Source organism: Opisthocomus hoazin, chromosome 2 (assembly GCF_030867145.1).
Source record: "Opisthocomus hoazin isolate bOpiHoa1 chromosome 2, bOpiHoa1.hap1, whole genome shotgun sequence".
In the NCBI taxonomy this organism is placed as follows: domain Eukaryota; kingdom Metazoa; phylum Chordata; class Aves; order Opisthocomiformes; family Opisthocomidae; genus Opisthocomus; species Opisthocomus hoazin.
This window is the reverse complement of record NC_134415.1, coordinates 6,358,049-6,377,144: the sequence shown is the minus strand read 5'-3', so window position 1 is coordinate 6,377,144 and position 19,096 is coordinate 6,358,049. Positions and strand designations below refer to the sequence as shown.

At 44.9% G+C, this 19,096-nt stretch overlaps 1 protein-coding gene across 2 annotated transcripts in view; it reads right to left on the bottom strand.

Moving 5' to 3' along the window:
- DISC1 (DISC1 scaffold protein) overlaps positions 1–19,096 on the bottom strand; it is a 229,127-nt gene that overhangs the window by 195,118 nt on the left and 14,913 nt on the right. For both annotated transcript variants that reach the window (XM_075412179.1, XM_075412177.1), the window contains exons 2-3: positions 10,586–11,571; positions 7,058–7,127 (exon numbers count right to left, since the gene is read on the bottom strand). In XM_075412179.1, the coding sequence (XP_075268294.1) occupies positions 7,058–7,127; positions 10,586–11,571 (1,056 nt within the window). The remainder of the gene's footprint in view (positions 1–7,057; positions 7,128–10,585; positions 11,572–19,096) is intronic.

The window sequence follows — 19,096 nt, the reverse complement described above, 5'->3', positions numbered from 1 at the left end:
GACCACCAGCAAGATCCTGTTCTACCTCAAAGACACACCTTGATATGACAAAAACTGGACAACCGGGATAAAACAAGGATTCACACTAAAAGCATTTCCAGAAGTTGATGAAGATGCACGTGCTACACATGTAATGAATAAACACAAGAAGCAAAGCACCCAGAAATGTATACCAGACCTTCCTCTCAAACCTTGGCCATTACTATAATTCTTTAGTATAAAAAAAAAAAAAAAAGCCTGACGGTTTTCCAGCTGCCTACCTGACAGCGAGATAAGGAGTTTCATACCTTTAATTCATGACTGGCTCAATTCCTGTCCCAGTTTTGTAATTAAAAAAATTTAAAAAATAATTTTAAAAAAATCACTAGCAACTAGGTAAGCCAAACAGACTGCATTAAAAAAAAAAAAACAACAGCGATGTCATTACTGCTGCTGGTAGACGGAAGCCAAGACTAAGCATTTGAACAGCAGCATCTTGGTCCACAGTTCCAGCCAGCACCAAACAATAAATGGATATGGACGAAGAGAGTTCTACCTTCTCATTTCAGACCGGCGTCTTAGAGAAACACAGACAAGGTGGAAGAGCTGCAAGGCTTGGGCTACCTCTGGTTCATTGCAAGGAAAATTACGTCTAACTGACACTTCATATCAGCACTCGCTTTCCTTAAGCACTCAAACACTTTTGCTGAGGGCATTTGAGTTTGTCAGAGAAAGACAGGATAAACAAGATCCGTGCAAGGAAGACTTGGTTTTGAGAATTTGTACAAGCCTTTCCCCCTACCCTCTTACTAGCTTCACTAGAAAGTTATAAAAATGAAAAATGAGACCCCAAAAGACATACCCACAGATTTCAGGAATATTCTACAAGCTTGTGATGGAACAAGGCTCTGACAGTATAGCACAACAGAAAGCCGTATTTGTCCCATCCAGCTCAAACCCATTTCCAACTCAACAGCCTGCAACTGTAAGTTACAAGCTCACAGCAAGTCCCCTGTGTCACAGAAGCTCTGCTCCTCCAGCGCCCATCACCTTTTATTTAATCAGCAGTCTCTGATGCACAGCTTCACTCAACACGCAGCTAGGCTTAAGGATTTTACTTCCCCAGGTAGGTCCTGTCTTGAAACAGGTACAATCCAGAGTAACATGTTCTTCAAGAGATATTTCCAGGTACAGCTTCTCTCAAATTCACTGTCCTTCCTGAGAGAGAAGCTAACTTGCCTTCGTTTGTGTCCTGTTTTAACAGCCATCTGTCAAGCCAGCATTTTCATTCAAAATAATAGAAGTACAGTAAAGCAGGGATTCTATCCAACCCTCATCCGCAAATAGCTATTCCAGAAAAAAAAAAAAGAAAAAAAAAATAAACCACCACACCACCCACCTGCTTGCAAACCAAGCTGGTTCAAACGTTTGAGAGCTATGACCAGAAATATCACTTCAAACTCGAAAACTATTTTTCCAGTTTAAACTGAAAAAGAACTTTGGAAAGTCCAAACAACAATACATCTGGCCAGGAGTTTGGGGTTATTGCACAATTCAGCATTTACAAGTACCACCGTAAGAAGTGGCCTTGATGCCCTGCAGATTCCAAGACACGGAAAGGACAATTGGTATGAAGAGGTCTCAAAGAGAACAAGCGAAGAGCAAAAAAAATTCACCAATTCATACAGCTCAAGCTTTGAGACCTCAGCTGAAATAACTGAAGGCTCACATGATGTTAAACATATCTACAGCATGAACTGTCATTGCTGAGATAGGAAAGGTTCTGCCGTGACAAGCGTAAATGTTTCCACATTCTAGCTGCCTTGTTGGGCTGAGGAGGAGTTGCTCTCGTCTAACTCAACCACCTTGACTGGAGAACCCTAACTCTGAATATAGTCTGATTGCACAGGGAAGTTACCGTTCCCTGCCAGCTGCAAGCAGTGAATCCATGTGCTCACACTCCCGCATGCAAGAACTTAATAAATACATTCAGTAGTTCGGCAGAAACTTATTTCTGAGTAACAAGATGGCACGCAAACCAGCACTGGAGTCCAGCAGCAAGACTCAGGCCTGACACTTGGTTACCAATCCATTCACCCCTTGCACCAGGGTAAGGTTGAGGAGTTCAAGAAGCAAAGAACAGGAAAAGGGATTTTAAATGTTTGGGCAACAGATTGGTACCGAGCAAAATACACTTGCTTCCATTGCAAGCTCCACTCCCACAGACAGAAAAATACGCTGATAATTTTTTTTTTTTTTTTTTTTTTTTTACCTCCTGTATTCAGCTGTGTATTTAACCTTGGAGCTGTCAAGCTCCATCATGAATAATGAGCCATGGCAACACTCCGAGTGATCCTTGGAGAACAGACCAATTTTTACTATATGCTACACAAGGCAAAACACTGTTATCACATTCCCATGGCACGGTACCTGCTTTGAAAATCTACAGTGATGTGGCCATCAAGAGGAGACCACAGGTAAATACAGAAAAAATAAGCTAATCCTTGATATTTCATCACCTACAAACACAGAATGAGCAATAAAACATGTAACATTCTAATGGTTCCTTTAGGCCTGTAACTAGTGGTGTCCCTCAGGGGTCAGTACTGGGCCCAGTCTTATTCAACTTATTCATCAACAATCTGGAGGAATAGTTAGAGTGCACCCTCAGCAAGTTTGCTGATGACACAAAGCTGGGAGGAGTGGTGGATACACCAGAAGGCTGTGCTGCCATTCAGCGTGACCCGGACAGGCTGGAGAGTTGGGCAGAGAGGAACCTGATGAGGTTCAACAAGGGCAAGTGCAGGGTCCTGCACCTGGGGAGGAATAACCTCATGCACCAGTACAGGCTGGGGCGGACCTGCTGGAGAGCAGCTCTGTGGAGAGGGACCTGGGAGTGCTGGGGGATGACAGGTTGACCATGAGCCAGCAGTGTGCCCTGGCTGCCAAGAAGGCCAATGGCATCCTGGGGTGCATTAGGAGGAGTGTGGCCAGCAGGACGAGGGAGGTTCTCCTCCCCCTCTACTCTGCCCTAGTGAGGCCCCATCTGGAGCACTGTGTCCAGTTCTGGGATCCCCACTTCAAGAAAGATGGGGAGCTACTGGAGAGAGACCAGCGCAGGGCTACGAGGATGATGAGGGGACTGGAGCATCTCTCCTACGAGGAGAGGCTGAGGGAGCTGGGCTTTTTCAGCCTGAAGAAGAGAAGGCTGAGAGGGGACCTTAAAAATGCTTACAAATATCTCAAGGGTGGGTGTCAGGAGGATGGGGCCAGACTCTTTTCAGTGGTGCCCAGGGACAGGACAAGGGGCAATAGGCACAACCTGAAGCAGAGGAAGTTCCAGCTGAACATGAGGAAGAACTTCTTCCCTCTGAGGGTGACGGAGCACTGGAATAGGCTGCCCAGGGGGGTTGTGGAGTCTCCTTCTCTGGAGATATTCAAGACCCGCCTGGACGCGGTGCTGTGCAGCCTGCTCTGGGTGACCCTGCTTCGGCAGGGGGGTTGGGCTAGATGACCCACAGAGGCCCCTTCCAACCCCTAACATTCTGTGATTTCTATTTAAAATGACACCAGGACTGAGAAGGAGATTTGTCTCACTGAACATGTGTTTCACACAAATGTTTCATAGCTGAGCAACACCTGCGTTTGAAACAACCCATGGTGCCTACAGTGCAAAGACACTCCAGCAGTGACCTCTGGCAGGTGGGCACAAATGTGGGACAGGAGGGCGGCCTCTGCCCAAGCAGCCCCCCGACAGTCTCAGAACTAACACACTCCCCCATACACATGGCACTGCCAGAAAGTATAGAAGGAAACTGTAGTTGCTGGAATGAGTTACTGAAGCTCCTCCACACCCTAACCATGCCAAGGCAGGTCTTTAAGAAGGCACAGCACAGGTAAACAAGCAATGGCAAAAGCCATTTCTGCTAGAAGGGAAAAACTAAGAAGCAACAAGCTGAAGATTTTCAGCAGAAGGCATTCACTTCTCTGCTACAGAGCAATGGAGGGTTGTGGTTCCAAATATCCCTTAAAAAAAAAAAAAACATCACCTGTTCAGGAAATGAACCTGGAAAACACACATGTTCTCTAACAGACCCAAGCAGCAAGCATCTGTTCTGTGCTTCTGCAAAGGGGAAACACAAATATATCCTTATTCCTGACCTGTTTGCAACAAGATATTTGTTCGTGGCTTTATAGTAGGAAAAACTTGCCTTTATCTCCCTGCCTTTTCAGAGTCTCCTTGCCACAACTGAAGATACAGTACATCACTTTCCTCTCTGTGTAGGGGCATCACTTCCACTTCAGTTTCAAAAGTTACTATAAACTATGGGAGCTTTCAAAAAGCTCTGCAGAGTCAAAGTCAGAAAAGCTCTTGAGTTCTTGTCTGTGTTATCACAGAGGTTCTTCTCCAACCTCAACCCATAGACAAGAACTCCAAGAGATTTTCTGACTTTGGTCTGCTAAGAGCCATCCAGTCCCGCAGGAGAGGGCTCCTTTTTCAACAGCAGTTCAGGGCATTCCACAGCTACTCACTTCATACTACAGCTCCCTTTCCCCTTACTCTTAATAGAGGACTTGTTCTATACTCAAACAAGTCCCCAAAATTACCGGGACAGTAATTTTCTTTTCAGCATTATAGTTAAAATGTCCTCAGCCCTCCACACGCACCGTGTCCGGTTCTCCCACTCCCTGATAATACATTTCCATTTATGCCCCACATCATAGCTCTACACATTTAGCAATTCCATTCCCTGCTAGCAATATTTGCCAATAAGATCCCTTTAAAGAAGGCTAACTACAGATTTCACTCAAACAGAAGTTGGTACTGGGCCAATCTATAAGCTCTTTAATAAGCTTTCAAACTTCACTTCACACCAGGCAAGACTTTGCTCTGCACCAGGAGCAGCGACGTAGCTCTAAAAGCAAAGGTGGAAAGCTTGCCACTGCAAGAGGAGGAGGGGAGGAGGTCACAGATCTAATTCTTCTTGCAGCACTGCACCTTCTCCACTTGAGTCTTTCCCTGGAGATACGCTGGCCATGTTTCACAAAACAAAAACTAAAGAAGCCCATGCAGATACCATGAAAATAACTAAAAGTAGTCACGAAAAAAACCCTGGCTGACAGTTGTATCAGAAGAGGAACAAAGACCAGTATGACAGAAAGTGGGTCATGGACTCAAAAATTAGGAATTGATAAAATTCAGGATGCATGGCCACATGCATACATGCAGCCTGGCATTTTCTGGGAACACTCATGTGAGGGTGGGGTTCCAGTTTTCAAAGGGATGGAGGAATCCAAGGCAAAGCCTCTCTAGCACCTCAGTACCTAGTCCCGTATCAGGACAAATGTTTTCTACCTATATATGCCAGATTTAGCACAGAAAACAGCAATCCCACCTATGGATGCTCCTCTCCACCTCTGTACCACTGCCACATTCATTCTCTGTAAGCTGTGCTCACAATGCCCGGCGAAATCACATTTCAGCCAGACTGTTTTTCTCAGGGGAATTAACAATACTCTGCAAATCGCCCTCCGTGCTACCTGTCTGATGACTAGAGTGGAAACCAAAAAACCAAAAAAAGGCAATTGATAAAATGATGCTCAACAGAAAGATGATCCTGCTTTGAAGACACAACACTAGCACCCAGGAAAACTACGCAATAGCTTTCTGTGTGAGGTTGGACAAGCCATCATGTTCCACTCTGGTCAACGACTATGTGGCATCACACGCAGATGTCACACCTGACACACTGAAATACCGCCGTCGGAGCGGCTGACTGCCTGGAGAATCCCGGCTGGAATCTGTGGGAACCACGCGCACCGAGTACACAGCTGTCAGGAAGTCTCCAGCTGGGAACTCAACCCACAGGCACTTAAAAAAAGAAGAGTTATGAGTGTTACCCATGTACAGCACACACATCAATAATGTCGATCTGGCATAGATTAAACCCACAAATATCTACCACATCCTCAGCTTTTAACATACTGAGGGGTTTTCCCTACTGAGGGACGCCACACTGAAAGAACGACTTGTGACAGTAGCAGAGTTTTCTCCTACCTATAGGTGAACCTTTCAGATGCCAACAGAACCAACCCTACAAAAGGGCTACACACCGACTCCCTAGACACTACTAAAACACATTTTAATCGTCTCAGGGGCAGGGAAACAGCGCCATGGTAGAACTGCAAAGCTTCACACCTTAATTTTGAAAGGCAAACCACAAGTCTGACCACTCCTCGACTCCTAAAAGCTGAGAATTAAAAAACGGCAGGAAAGGAACTATCTTTTTCCAGCCTCACTCTCTGAAGTACCCATGCACATTTTCTGAAAAGTTTGCAGGGCTTCCCAACTAAAGACAGAACTAGCTGAAAGAATTTAATCTAGAACCTCAAGACTATCAAAAAATGACTACCTGAACACAGACCACCATATCACGAAGCAATCAGAAACCCAAGACATGTGTTAACAGATGCTCTAATTGCTAATTCGCATGCACACAGAGCTTATCAGAAGGGCCAAGGCACTTGAAAGGAAGAGTCCTGTTCAAATACAGATATTTGCCAGCAGCTGTATCGCCACCATATTCTCTAGCTGGTTTTGATTCAACTCAGCAGACATCAAGTTAATCCCACAGGACAGTATCATTCACTTTTATAATAGCTACTGACCTCATTTCTGTGTTTGAGCCCTGCCGTAGTGTCATGACTAAATGTGGCAAGCGACAAATCACACTGTCAGCAGCCAGTGCCTGTCCTTTCTCCTTTCAAAGCTTTCATTCATTTCTGCAGTTTTTTTCAAGTCATGCTGCTTCAAAACAGCTCATCCAGATGGTGGATATTTGGATTTCAACCTTCCCACATGGTGAGGTGGCTCAAGAAAATAAAAACTGTTGCTACCTGCTGCTGACCTACTTCTTTCTTCATTTCCTGCCATACGACAGAATAAGCAATACAGTTCACTGAACTGGTCTGCCACACCTACCCACCGCTCTGTCGCAAATATAAAATAAAATTAATAGAGGAAGGAAGGGGAAAAAGCAGCATGATCCAGTGGGGAATAAGGGGGAGCAACTCTCACCTCTATCATAGTCATCTTCCTCTACTGCTTTTTCCTGCAGCCTCTGAAGCCGTAAGATGAAGGATTTTATCTATGCAAAGAGAAAAGAGTTAATTATGAGGAAGTTGCATTTAAAAATATTTAGACTCTTAACCCCTGCGCAACAGAAATTTAATGGATTACTACATCACTCGAATGGCCCAATTCTGAGAGTCAACCCAACACGCGTTGAGTGGGCAGACCTATCTGGAAGTCAGCTGAACTGCAGCTATCTGAGCCAAGCATGGCTTTAGCCCTACCACATACAGAGAACAACAAACAACCTTTCTTGAATAAATCAAGAATTGTTAGAGGATTTCGTCAGCACAACAGATACTTCTGATCACGTTGCGCTCTACAGTATGGTCTTGAGCCCATCCTAATAATTTTTTGCCTATGTGAGCTCTGCACAGAACAAATTCAGTATTTCCATATGTAAACCACATTTTCTTCTGCAAGCAGATACAGTATGAACCTTTTGGAACAGGTAAACTCATGCCATGGCACAGAAAATAGTGCTCATGTGCAGCCAATGAAGTTTCATTAAAATATAATTTAGGCTCATCTGCATAATGTCGATGTTTGCATTTTCAGAAATGTTCACACCGCAAATGCTAGATGGGGAAGAACGGCAAAACAACAAGAGTACCTATCCCATAGACAGAGTGCCCTTTCATACCCAAAAAGAAACTCTTACCATAACAAAGTTCTATTTCAAAAGTTACCACTTCTGTTTTTTTAACATGACTGATCTGGACCAAAGTTCTAAATTTACTAAAACTTTGCAAGGCGAGGTGTGCATTCACAGGCCATGACAAGGCTTTGCTGTTATAAGAGGCTGGTTAGAAGGCAGCCAGCCCTCTCCTCACTGCCAAGCCAGCCACAGCCTACCACAGGTACAGTTACAAGACTGAAAAGTGTTTTCTTCTTATTAAATGTATACACACCCTGTACCAAACAAGCCACCAACGGTGCTGACGCAAGCGAGCCTGGAAAAAGCAGCAGCGTATATTCTCATAGCCCAAAGCCTGAAAGTGCTTGGGAAAGCATTATCCAACGCAAGAAAATTCGTACTGTAGACATTCTGCATTTCCAAAAGATTTCGCTCCTCCCTGAAACTCTTTCATATTTAAATCCCGATATTTAAACTCTAAATTGCATAGAGAAAAATATGTACCGCCAGTAAACAACTTGATAGAAACACTCCGTTATCATGACTACACAACCAACACACAAAGTAGGCAAGACATTTAAATTAATGGTATCCCTTCTAAATATGATACGTGAAAGCAGACTAGTCACAAAAGAACTATAAAAACAAAGTCAGCAAACAATCAAAAAATGCATGATTAATAACAGGCTATAGGATGCCCCAGAGGACAAACAAAAACAAAACAAATTCATTGTCTATACTCCCTTTTCCTCCAGGCTTTATTTTATTTTGTTTTTCACATCCTGAAACTCCAATCTTTTTTCTCTGCGGCTGGTGAAGAACGCGTACCATACTGAAGGGAGGAGCTCTAAATCCTCACCATAAATTATTTTCTGTATTTTATGACATACTTTTGATGGAGTTTTAAAGAAGCCTGCAGTAGGAATGATTCACACGACACTTTTTCCATATCCATGATGTATAACAGCCATCTATGCCGAGAGTACCGCTCGGCTGCTGCTCGCAGTGTTTATCCCATCGCGCGCTCACAGTGGCAGGTCATTTAAAGTTCGCTTGGGTACCACCGCCCAGGCATGCCCACGGCAAGCTGACTGATGCTGTCACACTAAAGAGCTTTCTACTTGCAGGCTGCTAAGAAGTTTGGAGCTCAACTAATCAAAGTGCTGCTTCAGTGTGGCATGTCCTATATTTGTACCGTGTGATGACCATTTTATTTAAGAAGTACAGAAAAAGCATCATTTTAATGACTTTGGTATTGCCTCCCTTTCTCAACTACAGTTGCCTTTGTTCCTTTCTGAAAAGTTTGGGACTTGCTCGTTAGCATTACAATGGGAAGTTGCTTCAGATTAAACATAACACAACTGGCTAACCAAGGCCAAAGACATCTGAGGGCACAAATCCCCAACTCTCCTTTCAATCAATACAGAAATTAAAGATAGCAATGTTTCTTTTGTGCCTATCAAACAAGCATACTGAAAAGGCAGGGAAATAATTTCCTACTCTGATTATGTTATATATTCCCAAATTTGCAGCAAATTAATTTCCCAAACCATCCCAGACTATGGGCACGTTGCTTGCACAAGCATGAAGCCAAAGAAGCTGCTCCACGTCAATGTGTGTGAAGTCTGTAAGTAAGAGCACCTAGTTTGCGTCCTACATGCATCCTCTACGAAAAGTAAGTATTAGAGAGCATCATAAGCCCAGGTCAGATGGTCACGGACAATAAAGCAAGAATAAAAGTTTCTCAACCAGACAGCAGGGTTGGGCAAAGCCTCCCCAGAGCAGGTTGTTTCACCAGGCTTAAACACAATACAGTACATCTCAGCAGGTATGTCTGAGCTGAGAAATCACAAGAACCAGGGTTTCTGGAAAGCAAACCAGAAACCTGGGGCACTAGCGAGACACTAAAAAATAAAAACAACCCACGCCACACACCCACCCAAATAAGACATCACACCAGAAGAACCCCACCACCCACTCAGCGTACCTTGAACACATTTGTGAAATCCATCACGCCCACATTAATCTCTGGATTACTGCTTCCTGCACACGCAATAAAGCCAGTACTTGGCTCAGAATGGTTTCCCTCCAATGCCCACCCTGCAATCCCCAAAACCATATACCAAAACATAACTTCTTAAAGTTTCCCCACCCCTCTCCCACAAAGAACACCACGAATAAGACTGCTTGTATATATGGCAGGCATACACACGTGCAAAAAGAAAGACTCTTGACTCGACAACCCAACACTTCTCTGTGGTGGAAGGAGAAAAAAGGCTCAGTTCCCAGCTGGAATTAGAGCAGGGACTTGAGCCCTCATTTTTCTTTGTGTGGGAAGAGTACTGATCTACTAGATCACAGGCTACTCTCATACTGGTGCTTGGTCAGAGAAATCTTTGGCTAAACTTACACATTGCCAATTACAAAGTTGAGTGTTGTTAGATCATGGTGCTTCAAGAAAAGAGTTCTTACCACCCCCAAATTTTGTACCACATATGCTCCAAACTACAGACAAAACGGCCACCTGTGAAAGAAAATGGTATTTGTTGAATCCAGAAACCAATGCGCGACGTATTAGAAATAAGAGGACCACAGTTTCAGCAGAACATAGGCATCAGGTACTGCAACAACATCACCTTTTTTTTTAAAGGACCACAAAGAAAACAAAACTGGTTCTCTCACTGTAATCATGCCGAATGCTACTGTAACCCTTCATGAACAGATGCCACAAAAGCCATTAACATCCCAACTCCTACACCAGCTTTGATTTTGGCACTATAAACACAAATGTTTTGAGGGCTGGCGGGGAAAATCAAAGACAAAGCGAGATTACTAACCTTCAACGTACTGCGGTTGCCAAGCAGGCAGTCCTGCAGCACCGGTTCATATTTTTTCATCAAAGTATCCCAGTTCCGGTCACTAACAGCAAAGCCACTTTCACAGCTCGAGGTGACAGAAGAGCCAGCAGAAGCTGCGTCTGAGGAATCTGTAGAATATGAAAACGTTGCATCTGTGTCCAAGAGTGAGACAGTCTCACAATTCTGTAGTTTGTCATTCACTGCGGTCCTGTTTTCATACTCCAAATCCTCACTGGGCCTGGAGAAGCAACGCAAAGCTCCCAAGCGCTCACGAGTTTGCGCCATCTCTTCCGGCTCCTGCGGCTTCCCCGTGGTGCTGGGATGCAGAACATACTTGGCTTCCTCGATGGCTGACTTGCCTTCAGCATCGCTTAGTCCAGAGGCCGAGTTCAGGGAGAGCTGTATGAAGCTGAAACTCGAACTAAAGCTATCGTGTGCGCCAACAGAATGAGAAACATCTCTGTTTTGATATTCACAGTTGTTGTTCACTTCTGCCTGATCCAAAGCAGACATGTTTGGGGTCTTGCTCACCTTAGCGCCGTGGCTTTTCCGTCGTGTACAGCATACAGCAGAAACATCTCCTCTGCCTGTTGCTGCAGCAGGGTAAACTGCTGTCACGGTGTCTTCTGACCCTGGGCTCTTGCAACATGAAAGATTTTTGCAGCACCCTGGCACGTTCCCAGTAGCAGCCAACACTGTTACCCCATTAGCAGGAACTACCACACTACTCGCTGCACCACAGCATAAGAATTCAAAGTTCTTTTGGCACTGTCTGTGCAGAGAGCAGTTCTCAAAGTCTCCACAACGCTGCCTGCCATGTTGGAGCTCTTCAGGGCTGAACAGCTTGCAGGCACCTGGGGACTGAAACTCTGTCTGTCCCTGAGCTTCTGGCTTCACGTATCCAGGTCTTCTCGCCAGTTTCTTTTTATGAAGAGAGCCTGCAGGCGTTAAGTGCTCCTGACCATCTGGGGGAAGGGAGGAAAAAAAAAAGTCATTGAAATGTTTCTGCCATTTTCTAGGCTCAACATATTGTAGCATCTGAAAAGAATTGTTTCAGGAATTTCAAACTGCGCATCGCCTTCCATTTCAACAAAACAAAGACAGGGACCATACCGCAGATCGAGGAGCAAAGACGTTGCCAGAGAACGTTGTGTGTTTTCACCCACTTTGTAAAGAGTTTGCACCTGCTTTTAAGTGAACTTGCTAACATAATCACATCCATCAGGACACAAACCTGGGTATGACGAACCACATCACCTTCCCTATTCACAGCACACTCTGTGCTGCTTCTTTCTCAATTTGCTTAGCTAATGGAGATGCGAAATGCTAAAGCACAGACCTTGCTTAAGTCTCTCTGATCCAGAATGATTTTCAGACTTACAAGCACACCTAGGATAGGACTGAATCTGCGTGAAAAAGACAAGAACCATACTCACAAAGATATTTTATGCATCAAGGGGAAATCATGCCTGACCAATCTGATAGCTTTCTACGATGGCATGACTGGCTGGTTAGATGAGGGGAGAGCCGTGGATGTTGTCTACCTAGACTTCAGCAAGGCTTTCGACACAGTCTCCCATAATATCCTCCTAGGGAAGCTCAAGAAGTGTGAGCTGGATGAGTGGTTGGTGAAGTGGATAGAGAACTGGCTGAATGGCAGAGCTCAGGGGGTTGTTATCAGCGGCGCTGAGTCTAGTTGGAGGCCGGTAACTAGTGGTGTCCCTCAGGGGTCAGTACTGGGCCCAGCCTTGTTTAACTTCTTCATCAACGACCTGGATGAAGAGTCAGAGTGTACTCTCAGCAAGTTTGCTGATGACACCAAACTGGGAGGAGTGGTGGACACACCGGCAGGCTGTGCTGCCATTCAGCGTGACCTGGACAGGCTGGAGAGTTGGGCACAGAGGAACCTGATGAGGTTCAACAAGGGCAAATGCAGGGTCCTGCACCTGGGGAGGAACAACTCCATGCATCAGTACAGGCTTGGGGTGGACCTGCTGGAGAGCAGCTCTGTGGAGAGGGACCTGGGAGTGCTGGTGGATGACAGGCTGACCATGAGCCAGCAGTGTGCCCTGGCTGACAAGAAGGCCAATGGCATCCTGGGGTGCATTAGGAAGAGTGTGGCCAGCAGGTCGAGGGAGGTTCTCCTCCCCCTCTACTCTGCTCTAGTGAGGCCCCATCTGGAGTACTGTGTCCAGTTCTGGGCTCCCCAGTTCAAGAAAGAGGAGGAGCTACTGGAGAGAGTCCAGCGGAGGGCTACGAGGATGATGAGGGGACTGGAGCATCTCTCCTACGAGGAGAGGCTGAGGGAGCTGGGCTTTTTCAGCCTGAAGAAGAGAAGGCTGAGAGGGGACCTTAGAAATGCTTATATCTCAAGGGTGGGTGTCAGGAGGATGGGGCCAGACTCTTTTCAGTGGTGCCCAGCGACAGGACAAGGGGCAATGGGCACAACCTGAAGCAGAGGAAGTTCCAGCTGAACATGAGGAAGAACTTCTTCCCTCTGAGGGTGACAGAGCCCTGGAACAGGCTGCCCTGGGAGGCTGGGGAGTCTCCTTCTCTGGAGATATTCAAGACCCGCCTGGACATGGTGCTGTGCAGCCTGCTGTAGGTGACCCTGCTTCAGCAGGGGGTTGGACTAGATGACCCACAGAGGTCCCTTCCAACCCCTAACAGTCTGTGATTCTGCATAAATTGTTGTTGAATATGTCCAGTTTCTTGTGTTTATATCCATGTTTCGTCAGTATGAGCAAGTGATTCCGATTCTGCTTCCAGCAGAGATGCAACTAACGCTCCATGGCTGCAGATGTCAGTCCAATGAGGTATTTTGTAAGTTGTCACTTAGATTTACTGTACTACATGTTGTCCAAGCCATGAAGTTAAAGTTTTGCATGCAGGACCATCAGTCCTGGAAAACTAATGCCACCATACGCTTGGTAGCACTGCTGCAGTACTAACACCGTTAAGAAAGGGCCTCTGCTCAATAGCTCTATTTCCCCACATTTACCTCACTTACATAGATGAAAAGATAAATTTGCTGTTTGCAGAGCCTGGCTGAAAGAACCAAGATAAAAAGCACAACAAACATTAAAAATGGGAGATCAGAATGTGGTATCTTGTCTTTGTTTTCTGTACATTTCTATTTAAAAAAAAAAACAACTACGGATGAAAGATTATGCGGTGACTACTTCCAGTTTCTTATGGATTTACTGCTAGTCAAAAAACATTCCATTCGCCTGTCCTACCCACAATCAATGGGAATACACACTCTGCACCATCATCGACTCTGTAACACAAAAACATATTGACCAGACCAATCTGCCAGAATCGCCCTTCCAAGGGATCTAGTGGCTAGCTAAATTATGCCCTCCATTAGCTGCCCTCTACTCACTGAAACAGAATCAATTGCCAGAATCTCAGCTGTTAGAAATATTCTCCTTGCCCACACAGAGCTCTTTCAAAAACACAAGTTTCAGGGTTTGTTTTTTCCTTGTACATGCAATATATATAATATTCATCTCTAATCACAACCCTTTGTCAATCCGTACATTGATAGATGTGCACAGAATCTCAGCTCCTCAGCAACTCCCAACACAGGTCTCTTACACACCTCACTACAATGACGCCCTACACAAAAATTTAAGCATTAGGAGTTCGCAGGAGACTTTTCCCAACATTCACTACACCCTTTCCAAACAACCCTCAGCAAAAGCAGTTTGTACGTTTTCCACATACTAGAATAGTGGCACATCTCACCACGGGACTGCAGTTAAGCTTCTGCATTCTGCTTCGTATCACCATAAATTAGAATACTCCAGCTATCTCTCACATCCTCTTTTGTCACGGGAAAACGCATCGCAGAAACCAGAAATACAAAAAGGTCATGGAGTCCATCAGCCTCTCTACTATAAAAAGACAGTGAAATGCTGTACTGGGAGTATTTTAACAGAAGTCTTCACAAGTAAGAACCACTCTTGGACTAAGGGAACAAAAAACTGAACAAAGTGTTCTTCGGAATTTAATTATTTTAGCTCATATACAAAATAACAGCCTAAATTTGCCTTCAACAGAAGAAATCAGTCATGCACAAAAAAAAGTAGTTCTAGGACTGGATATACCTTATCAACATTTACAAAGGCCAGTCACAGGCCTCGTCTGTAACAATGGAAAAGGTTCCTTGGTTTAATTAAAATCAGTTCAGAATTGATCTCATTAAATCACCATGAATTTCTAAAGCAGCCTGATAATTACAGCTCTTTAAACACCACATTTAAACTAAACTAATGTAAGTAAGGTTTAAATTAGCCAAAGTGTTAGATATTTGCACCAAGTGTACTGGACGCAATTCTAAAAATTATAGGAGCCAGAGTGGTACAACTCCAGTATCCTGAACGAGTCCACACAAGAACCACACATCTCTGCGTTCTTCCCAACATTTGTGGGTAACCCTCTAGTCAGGTTCATCATTTATCTCCATGATGGGCTCTAGGTCTGCCTCCAGGCAAGTCCAGCAGCACAAATCCCTCACCTGGCTACCAGAGCAGCACCACCGCCTGAATTATACTATATATAAATATATATATGTAGCCCAAGCCACAAGCCATTCAGAGGATGCTACGAGGAAGGGGCTGCAAGTCCTTGGCCCCAGTCTATCTGCACCTGAGCACAAGGTGGAGAAGGAGTGGGCAGACACAGAGCTGGGACCAGCACCTCCAGATGAGCACCCATGCCTTCCCCAAAGGAGAGGGAGGGAGGCGGCGGCCCCAGCCAGAGAGCAGTCGCAGTGCCCTTGGCCACCAGGAAATCCAGCCGGGATCTTACAATGGCTCTGGGTAAACTCTTCAGGTGATCTTTACCCTTCCGCCACGGCCCTTTTCTGAAGATTAGAATAATTTCAGTTTCATTACATAGCTGAAATTTAGTTACAAAAGCTTTGTTTTTCTGCATAGCCTTCCAACCACAAGCTTATTTTGTCTGCACATCAGATACAGAAACCGCACCAAACCAATTCAGCCAACTTGTTACAAAAAGACAGGCCTCAAATTTTTCTTACAATTCCCTCAGTTTCAATCATATCAAAAAACTGATGGCAATTAACTACAAGACTCTCAACACGGTACCTTGGAACACTGAGAAACAACTGAAGGTAATTAAAAAATCCCTACATTATAGTATGCCATGCATTGCACGAGACATGCACTTAGAAAAAGAGAAAAGTCACAAATGGAAGAAGGGCCTTTCAGTTGTAATATTACTAATATTACAAAATTTATATAAAAACATTATAAAATCAACTTTTAAAAAATGTTACAATCCCAGATGATGCATTTTATATTCCAATGAAGATTATGTGCAAATTGCTTCAAATCAAAATTACGAAAGCCCAGAAATAACTTAATTACAACGGCTCTTTCACCATAACAATCTTTCCTGATGACCAACATTTCATAAAAATTAACAAAAGCACTAACGTAAAGCAAGGCATGACCAGCAACGCTGCTCGCATCGTAGTTGCGCCAGTAAGATGAACGAGGGAGAGGTGAAGTCAAAAAGCGTTCCCCACTGATGGAGAGAGCACCTTCTCTCGTACCCAGCCTGATGCTGAAGGACAGCAGCACAGTCATCCGATTTATTTTAGATAACCAGTCTCTGTTTTCAGCCACAAAAGCAGCAGTTCAGTCTTTCGACCCCACGCTCTGGTAGCAGCTGTGGCCAGACGGGTGTAACTGCCTTCCACTTTTGCCATATCCACTAGGATTTTATAGGTCAGCACAGAAACTCGGAATCCATTACCACCCCACCCCTGCTTTAAACACATAATGCAGAATGCTTGGAAGCTCATTAAGTTCTGCCTGAAAGTAACAGAGAAATTATATATGCAGTTTTAAAGAGAGCTCGGCTATCTGAATACACCTACGTTACACATAGCTGATTTTTGTTAGAATAACAAATTACCCCTCACGAGCCCTCTGAGGGTGAACCACAGTGTGAAGGAAAAACTACTTGGTCACACTCAAAGCCAACCATCAAAGCAGCGCTCCAAGCAATTTCTGTAGTGCTGCTTCTGTGAAGGAAGCCTTAAACACCTGCATTAAATGTACACAAACAAAGCAAGCGAGAAGAAAATATTTATTATTTACAAAGACACACAAATATTTACCCTACCAGTAACAAAAATGAACGTTCTCAGGGATTCATCTATCTGACATGACAATAACAACCACAGCTCAGCTCCCATGTCATAAAAATATGGAAAATGTTGCAGGCTCCCTATCAGTTAATATTTTGACTCGTTTGCTGAATTTCAAAGATAACACTAAATATGCAAAATAAGATGGGACTGATCTCAACGCAGCTGATGTTCAAATAAACCAGCACTGTCTCTTTATACAAGTAAGCTTTCAAAGAAAGTTACTTCTGAATAAAGATTTTTATAACTCTTAAAAGGCACAGGTCTCATTTAGCTTTCCCATCTTCTTGAACGTTAACTATACTTTGATTTATCTAGCATTTTATAAAGTGTATCTATAAAACTCAAGCAATGGCTGCTACATTATATTTCACACCATTTACAAATTATTTCCTCATCAAAGCTTCCTGTGATTTCTAAGGTCACAGGCCGGATTCAGTTTTTCAACTGTTCAATTTCCAAGACACCACGTATAAAGTATTCTAAAGTCATTAAATGCACCTTAGTTTCTATTCTTTGTTAAAAACCACTTCAGAGTTGTGCATTTTAGAGGTCACAGTGGTCTTCCTCAGCCAGAGTTCAAATAATTGTATTTTTATTGATACGTTCCCATAATGCGCACGTCATCGAGTCGTTACGTTCGGGCCACTGACCTCCTCAACGCAACAACTCATTTTAAGCCATTTCATGAAATTGCAGCACCTCTCTCTAGAGCAAGAATCCCATTAGCTGAAACCAGCTTCAATACACCCATCAACTTTTCTACCCCCCAAGAAAATGAAAAAAAGGTGTTTTAAACCTGGTTTTGCCTCAACACTAAGAAGGAAAATAAGTATCTATTTAAAAAGAAAGCTGGTAAATCTCAAAACACTTCCCACGTCAGTAACAACCACCTATTTAGTCAGGGGGAATAAGAGAAGCACCCCTTAATTACACACTAAAATTGTGTTCAGTACTACTAACACTTTAAAACACATCCCTCAGTATTCAGCACTGACTATGCACAAAAGCAGGCTTTTTTCTCAAGCAAGTTCTTGAGAAAATCAGGCTGAATCAGGGCCTAAGCACCTTAATGTGACAAAAAGAACAGAAATACACCTTCCTGGTACTTTCAAACATAAAAATAGAATAAATACCCAGCTTGCGAATGCATGCGGTTGCACTGTGAAGGCCAGTTTGATAAAACCAATCTACACCCTGTGGCTGGCAACCCGAGCCCGAAGGCTTGGCTGCCACAGAGCACAGCATTCCTCCAGGCTGACCGAAGTCACACCGCCCAGCTTCTCCGGCACGGTGACACGCGGAAACTCATCTCGCTGGCCAGAGGCAAGCAGCCAAATTCGCTTTAGAACAGGCAGGTGACTCCGTGCTGTCTCTATAAAGCAGGACCACTTAGATACCACGATACTATTTGGACAAAAAAAAAAAAAAAAAAAGACATTTCTGCGCTTCTGATTTCTGTTTTCATGCAGTCAGCTACAATTACAGAAGTCCCGAGTACAAAAAAGCCAGGAAAACCCAAGACCTTTGCGATAAACTTCAGCATAACCCTGTTACTGACTGCGTGGGGTTTGTGTGGCAAGGTTTTGGTAGCAGGGGGCTGCTGGGGTGGCTTCTGTGAGAAAGTGCTAGAAACTTCCCCACGTCCAATGAAGCCAATGCCAGCCAGCTCCAAGATGGGACCCACTGCTGGCCAAGGGATGCTGGTAGCACCTCTGAGATAACTTATTTCAGAAGGGGAAAAAAAATCTGCAGCCAGAGAGAGGATTCGGTCTGTGCGAGAGCAACAACTCTGCAGACCACCAGGTCAGTGCAGAAGGAGGGCAGGAGGTGCTCCAGGCGCCGGAGAGGAAGGTTCCCCTGCAGCCATGGAGCAGACCGTGGTGGGGCAGGCTGTCCCTGCAGACATGGAGCACACCGTGGGGGAGCAGACCCCCACCCAAAGCCCAGACAGGACCCCACACCAGAGCAGGGGGTGCCTGAAAGAGGCTGTGACCCCACGGAGAGCCCACAACGGAACAGACTCCTGCCAGGACCTGTGGCCCTGTGGAGAGAAGAGCCCACGCCGGAGCAGGTTTGCTGGCAGGGCTTGTGACCCCATGAGGGACCCACGCTGGAGCAGCCTGTTCCTGAGGGACTGCACCCCACAGTAAGGGCCCCACACTGGGGCAGCTCGTGGAGAGCCGTCTCCCGTGGAAGGGACCCCACGCTGGGGCAGGGGCAGAGCGCGAGGAGGACGGAGCAGCAGAGCCAGCGTGTGACGGACTGACCGCAGCCCCCATTCCCCATCCCCCTGTGCCACTTGG